Source organism: Chelonus insularis, unplaced genomic scaffold, assembly GCF_013357705.1.
Source record: "Chelonus insularis isolate UGA/USDA-ARS -01 unplaced genomic scaffold, ASM1335770v1 contig_146_pilon, whole genome shotgun sequence".
In the NCBI taxonomy this organism is placed as follows: domain Eukaryota; kingdom Metazoa; phylum Arthropoda; class Insecta; order Hymenoptera; family Braconidae; genus Chelonus; species Chelonus insularis.
The window spans coordinates 1,229,335-1,236,887 of record NW_023276387.1 but is presented as its reverse complement, the minus strand read 5'-3'; the positions used below and the strand labels follow the sequence as shown (position 1 = coordinate 1,236,887).

Sequence of the window (7,553 nt, the reverse complement as noted above, 5' to 3'; positions counted from 1 at the left end):
TCCAAGGGAACATCGACCTAGAGTTTTTACCATTGAAACCTACACAACTTTATTAATATTTGCATTAACAACTTTATCATTACTATTTAATACAACCATTATATTTATTTTTTAACTAATTTCTAACATTTTTAATATTAATCGTTTCTAAATGGATGAATTGGTAATTTTATTCATAGAAAATAGAAATGTCGACACTAGCGCCACCTGTGAATTATTTCAAAGAAATGAACAACTTATTATGCTTATTACTTGTCAATGAACATGTATTTTCCTTGAGTATTTACTGTTGGTAATGTACGCTATTTTGTTATCGACTGTGATGTTATCATATGAAGATATTACCTACAATGACGCTAACCTATTTTTTATCATAGTAAACAAACTCATGGACGCTACTGGTAGATGTGTTGATGCAATGGACGAAGTGGGAGTAAACCGGGACGAATTTTAATGAAGTTTACATTTAAAATTACAGTATAAAATGGTTTTTTTTTTTTTATTTTCAATGAATCAAAAAGTGTTAATGAAGTTCAACAATAGATTACGGAAGATGTAACAAAACAGTTATTGATATTATTTGTATGATTAATATCATAGTTGTATTTTTTAAATAATATTTTATGAATTAGTGGCAGTAGTGGCAACAAGGATGACATTTAATTCCATTGAGACCACATCGGCATCCTCCAGAGGTATCTCCAGTTCCCTGGAAATCAACAAATGGTGAGCAATACAATTAATATCTTCTAAAAAAATAAGTAGCTATTAAAAACTTGTGCTGAATAATCTTTATCAGCATATTAGCTCTAACTTCGAATAATTAAATCCAAAGATTGAAACAAAGTAAAAGCAATTACCCCAGGTCCCCATCTAGGTCCTTTAGTAACCCAACAAATTTCCGTTTTACACATTGAGCATCTTAGCCAATCGCAACCCATTTTTTTCATCAAGACCACATCACAAGTTGGACAAGCCATTGCTTCACCACGTCTCAGCATCTCTGACAACATAGCAGCTGTTCTTTTAGACTCCTCATCAGTTTCCTGAGATATCTTTACGTCATTCTGATACTCAAAACAATTCTTTCCCTCATGAATGACCTATCGTGATGATCAGAAATCAAACAAATTAATTATCATTGCTGCTAACTGATTAATCAACTGATCAAGCTAGCTATGATTGATATAAAAATGATGAAAAACATAAAAAATAACTAGATTACATTCAGATCCAATTTAATCAACAAGAATCCAATCTTATCATCATCTAGAACTGATGCTATATGACTCTAGTGTTATCCAAATTCAATCAGGCTCCAATGAATGAGTTTTCTCCAACAATCAATCAACAATTTAAACATCTTCCAGCTTGATCATTAAACCACACTATATTCTAGTAAGTCGTGATGATATATTTACCCGACATGTTAGACAATTGTTTTTATTACAAACAGAGCACAAAAAGTTGTTAACATTGTCTTCATATAGACACCAGTTAGGACAGTCTGGTGTTTTACAATGAAACGCATTGTTACCAGCATTATTTTCTGCTTGTGTTATGGACTTAGCTAGATGTTGCTCATAAATCAATGGATTAACCAGCTGAAATGATGATTTTAAATAAAATAAACATCTTAAATAATCAATAGTAGATTAAACATCCAAACCTACTGCTTTTATTTCGCGTTCTTGGAGTGTTGATTGACATGAATACTCTGAATCTCTGTAGGGACATTTAACTTCAGCTTCATCGCAATGTTTGATGGTATTTTCAATACAATTCCTGTGTTGTTTAATATTTGAATATCATTAATTATTTAATATTATTTTATTTAATGATTTACAGAAGCTAAATGTTATTGAAAAGTAAATGATGTTGAAGTAATTAATAACATTACCTGCAAAATGAATGTAAACAATCTCGTAATACTACACCCTCTAGTGGTCCATAAATACTGAAACAAATTGGACATTCAATAGGGTGTACATTTGGTACAATTTCACAATTTTCTAGCATTATCAACTGTAAATATTGTTCTGTATCTGTTAAGTTTAATGAACCAACAACACCATCTGCGGTTTTATTATCATCTTCATTAGGCTTCTTTTGTTCAATTAATTCATGCTGATTTATATTTTCATCATCAATCCCCGTTGTCTATAAAACATTGCAATTCATCAATCAGATGGTTTAGGTGATGATAAACCAAGAGACATCTAGACATCATACCTCTACATTCTTTTCATCTTCTATCAATTCTATAACTGGAAGTGGATAATTTTTGTCATCATCAACCTTTTTATCATCACTGCTAACTTGAACTGGTTCATCATCATCATCTCCATCATTATCATCATCGATAACAATCACTTTGGGTTCTACTTGCTTAACAGTATCGACGATCTGTAAATCTAAAATTGATTATCGTTTGTTTTAAAAGTCATTCTCACTATTGATAATTCTTTTTTTTTTTAATCCAACAAAATGGAATGATAATTGTTGGTTATTACCAGGAGCAACGAGGTAGAGAAAAACCGGTGATCCTTCAATGGCTTTGAGATCATCTAGGGTAGCATTATCATCATTAGCTAGAGTCTTTCCAATGATCCATCGTTGCACATTAGCAGGTATTTCAAATTCATTGAAGATTTTTTCCTTCAACTGCTTCACTGTCGTCACTAGTGGCAGCTATTGAATTAAAACAATTAATTGTCAATCACTGACGAGTTTAAAACAACTTTTCTATCATTACCTGAAGAGGAATTGGTCCTTGATGAGCTAGTCTATCTTCAATATACATATCTAGGTTAATTAAATCACCTGTTGTTGGCTTTTGTCTGATCACTGAACACTGGATCTTAAGCCTCGCTAACTCTTTAGCTTGTTCTGCTGCTTGTTGATGATTACCACTAGCTATAGAAGCTTCTAATTTTTTCAACAATCGATTCACAGCCAGTGTGTTCATGTTTGTAGCCATTGTATCTTTCTGATTATCTAGGAAATATTAATTAATTAATTAATTTTAATAACTATCACAACTAATTAGAACTATTCTTTCGTTTACAATCTAGCTGTTGAGATTCAAATAATTGAACTGCCGACACTGATGGGTTTGAAAGCAAGAAACAATCGTCGATGTTTTTTCTAAACCAATCACAATACTTAGGATCGTCTAGTGGTACTAACAACACGTTTCACGGCCTTGGTTTTAATCATTCGCGATAACCATCATGTAAACAACCATCTTGTATACACTAGCTTCATTTACTGCGTCATTGGAAACCTTTCGGAGAATCCGATCGTCTTTTTTTTCCATGCTTGTTATTATTCTTTCATTCTCTCAAGCAACTTAGCATCATATGAGCTTAAATAATTCTTATTGATTAAAAAAAAATATTTAGACTATTATCTAAGATAAATTAAATCACTTCCAGGTGACATCAACCACCTGTAGGTTCTCATCAACTCATTAGCACACTTCTAGACATTAATGAACAGACTCGAGGGTTATTAAATCCAACTAAAAAAATCTCATCAACGTTTTAATTTCATTGTTTTGATTTATTTTTATATTTAATTGCTAGTTGAATTGTTCATGATGCTTTCAAGTATAGCTACTGATTCATAAACCATAAAAATAGCACGTAGGACAATGAACTTACCACAAGGTTCAGCTGATCTAACTGGAATTTTATCTTCTTGAGGGGTAGGTAACTTGGTTTTATTTTTCCCATCACTCTCGAATGATTCATTAGAAATAACTCGATGATTCCTTGACGAAAACACTAGTGCATTAGCATAGAGTGATTGTGTCATGACATTAGCATAAGTATTATCATTATCTTCAGTATGTTTTAAAGTCTTTATAGCTTCAATAGCAGCGAATTCTCTGGGTCTCATCAACTGGAAGGTATTCTTTACCAGTCCCGATCCACTGGACTTTGATCTTCCACTGGTACGGTAAATAACATCATCATTCTTCCACTGGTGTGATGTTGATGGTGCTATTCTACGAACATTCCCAGATGTTTGGACACTTGAGGACACCTTTTGTGTTGATGATGTTGATGCTTCTGATGATGTTGATGGTCCCATTTGCAAAACAGGTGGATTAGTTATTTTCACTACATTCAACTGATCAAGCTTTGATGACTCTGAACTGGAATCAATACTCTTCCGAGGCTTTGGTCTCTTTGGTAATGAATGTTTCATTTCCTTCAGCATCTCCTTTAGATCAGTCGTTATTTGATCCGTTCTATCATTCATTAATGATGTCTTCGACTTTTTATCTTCACCATTTTTCAATCCTTTCTCAGCTTCTACTAGAATATCCAATACCTTGCTCACTTTACTCGCTGCTTCCAACTCCTGATGTGTCTTTTGTTTCTGCGAAAATGATCTAGAAATTATCCTCATTGATTTTATTTAATCTTTTTTACTTTATCAAATACTCTAGACATTTACTCACCTGATCTGCTTGTCCTCCTGCTGCTTTATCATCTCCAAGCTTCAATTGCTTATCAACTTCTTCAAAGATGTCATTAAATTCCTTCGCAATCATTTCATTCCTGCTAAATGAATTATCCTTGGTTCGATAGACTTTTGGAGAACTCTCATAGTTATAAATCCTAGGTTTATCATCAGCTGATGGCTTTGATGAACGTCTGAGAACTGGACTATCTATTTTCTGTTGCTGAGAACCTTTTGATACAGCAGTTTGGAGTATTGACAACCGATTAGTAACATCATTGATAATTCTTTTAGATTCCGTAGCTACATTTTGATCAACTCCATCAAACTTGGTGCTAGAATTCAATGTTGTCTGTAAAAAAGACCTTCTAGAGTCACTGATTGAACTCCTAATACTTCTAGGACTCTGTGGAATACTCTTTTGTGGAAAATATTTCGATAAATCTGGTTCGAATGATTTCTTCTCAATCTTCCCAACATTTTTACCCTTTTCATTACCATCATCTTTATTCTTATCAATATTTCTAGCACTTGATGTTGGAGTTTTATTAAAAAAATTCGAGTTCACTGTTACTTTAGTTATATTCCCAATAGCATTGAATTTAGATATCAAAGCTCTAGTGCCTCTCCTAGGTGAGCTTTCAATAGCAGATGTAACAATGTCTTGAATCACCTCTTGATGTTTTTCATTCTCATTAACCTTCCATGATTGCTGAAGAAATAACGCCTTTGTCTTGGCTTGCTCTTCTTGGACAATAGCTGCTGCTTCTTTATCTAATTCACTGATGTTAGCTAGAATTGACAGACCAGATCGTCTTTTGCTATCCTTTCTTTTATCATCAGTTGTATTCCTAAAGAAACTTAATCTTGATGATGAATTGAAACTATCATCTACACGTTTTGATGAACTGGAACTTGATGATTCGACATTGGATACTTCATCTCGTGTCTGAAATCCTGTTCTCATATTGTCAGTTTTTTTAATCGAATTCTCAAACACACTTCTTTTGTACCAAGGTTTAGGTATTGCTGAAGAAACTTGGAGTTCAGTGACACTTGGTACTGTTGATTCCTTCTTTGGTGCTAGGTATCCACTTTGAAGTACTAAAGTATCATTATCATCACCAGCAAGAGCTTTTTTATCCTGCTTAAATATCATCCCAGTAGGTTTTTTAGATTTATTATTAGCAGACTCGTTATTATGGAGCCAAACTTGACCCTGAAGTACATTTTTAGAATTCCCAACAGACTTTGTTTCTATCCGACTGCTTTCCATACCTTCCTCTACTCTAACTGTCTCCACTGGTGGCTTTGGTGCTGGACGTCGTTGCTTTCGTCTTGTTCCAAAGGTTCTAGCAGCTTCAAGACTAGGATTATCATCAATACCTAGATATGAATGAGGCTTTTTTAATTAAAAAATCATTGGAATAATGTTTTAAAATAAAACTTACCTTCAATAGCACAAAAACTTCGAGGTCTAAATTCATTAACCGGTGGATTAGGTGCTCTTCTTTTACCTCTAACATGAACTCTTTTAGTTAGAATTTTTTTATTGCTAATATCAGTTTCATTGATGTTATTACATGACCCAAACTTTTGAGAACAATTTTGTAATGAATATCTGCTGGTTAGATTACGATTCTTTGAAAGAACATCTGCTGGTAGAGTTCGGGTAACATCAAGTGATCCTTTACCTTTCTTTTCAACAATCTTAGCAGCACCAGCACCAAATGGACCAACTCTCGTATTATTATGATCCAAAAGATCTAGAGCTATTGGTATATTTGATTGATTTAAAACTTCTGGTGAATGAAATGCAAAACTTTTAACTGTTGCTGTACTGTAAAATGTATTTACACTTTCTGAACTTGAACAAACACTTTCATTAATATTATTTGATGGTGTTTCAACAATTCCTGGTCGTTTGAACCAACGAAATAGAGAAAATCGATTACTTATTGTATCATTGTTGGTGATATTATTGTGATTCTTGGATTTAGTTGGATTTTTAGGACTTACTTTGTGAGTTTGTGAACACTTTTGAGCCGAGACATCGCGAATAGTTGAACTTTGTGGTTCTTCAGCACTGGATCCACTTTGTTCTACCATTCTAAACTCACTCTTTGTTCCTTCTCTCTTCTTTAGCCAACCCCACTACCATTTTTCGCTTTCTACTCCAGAACGATTAATCGTATACACTCTGTGCTTTATTTAGATTCAAGAATTTTTGTCAAATTCACTTCTTCTACCACTTTGGTTTAGTATTTTATTGTTATTACTTTATATAAAAATTATTTTAATCATCTAAAAATAGTTTGTCTAGCTAGAATTTCATCAACACCATCAACTTTAGGGTGTTAATAGGTTTGATATCAAGGTTTTGATGATGTTGGGGATTAATTAGAGATATTGGTTTGATAAAAATGATATTAGTAATAAGTTAAGAAGGTTACTTTTGTGTTAGATGAGTTGAATATCACGACAAAGATGCCACAAGCATCTCGAGTTGGTGACTTTATTATTAGATGTCCCCTTTCTCTCTTCCTACAGGCTATTTTCATGTTCTTAATGCAGACTGAGTGAGTAAGGAACCACATGTTTTAACATATAAATCATAAATATTTATATATATATTTATTTTCAATTTTTATTTTACTTCAAGTCTACTAGATTTTTTTAAGCTTGATGATGAACATCTATGATAATAATGCTATTGGATACTCAATAAAAAAGCTAGTCCATTCTACATCAAACTTATTGATCATCTCAGTACAGGGAATGATTTTAAGCAGTCTAGAAAGGTGGTGCTTGCTTTGAATGAATTCATTGTAGCAGGACATGAAGACACTCTTGGAGATATAATTGTTTTTCTAGATGGTGATATCGCTTTGATTGGTGACCTTAATACTTCAACGATTCCTTGATGATGGTGTAGAGGTCTTTTTGTTGATTAGAAGTCACAGATTTTAATCAACTCCAATATCAATGGAAATGTTTGGTGGTATTGATGATTAGAGAGTTAGGGTTGCTATTCATCTAGGTTTTTAGTATCCGTATTCTTTGGGAAAAAAAATTTTAAA

The 7,553-nt window shown here is 33.0% G+C and overlaps 1 protein-coding gene across 1 annotated transcript; it reads right to left on the bottom strand.

Moving 5' to 3' along the window:
- Positions 1-503: 503 nt before the first annotated feature.
- LOC118075160 (serine-rich adhesin for platelets-like) lies at positions 504-6,936 on the bottom strand. Its single transcript, XM_035096858.1, has 11 exons — positions 5,925-6,936; positions 4,472-5,859; positions 3,666-4,389; positions 2,756-2,997; positions 2,514-2,691; positions 2,233-2,414; positions 1,901-2,160; positions 1,674-1,785; positions 1,422-1,604; positions 861-1,103; positions 504-709 (listed from the first exon to the last, which is right to left on the bottom strand). The coding sequence occupies exons 1-11, from the start codon at positions 6,580-6,582 to the stop codon at positions 629-631; spliced, it is 4,251 nt and encodes a 1,416-aa protein (XP_034952749.1). The 5' UTR covers positions 6,583-6,936; the 3' UTR covers positions 504-628.
- Between the last annotated feature and the right edge of the window lie 617 nt (positions 6,937-7,553).

What these genes read in the sequence shown, in the direction of transcription:
- LOC118075160 (XM_035096858.1), bottom strand. Translation starts at nt 6,582, where the DNA reads ATGGTAGAACAAAGTGGATCCAGTGCTGAAGAACCACAAAGTTCAACT. An exon ending in CAGGAGGACAAGCAGATCAG is followed by an intron (nt 4,390 to 4,471) that starts GTGAGTAAATGT and finishes TCATTTTCGCAG; the next exon opens with AAACAAAAGACACATCAGGA. An exon ending in TGTTTACATTCATTTTGCAG is followed by an intron (nt 1,786 to 1,900) that starts GTAATGTTATTA and finishes TAAACAACACAG; the next exon opens with GAATTGTATTGAAAATACCA.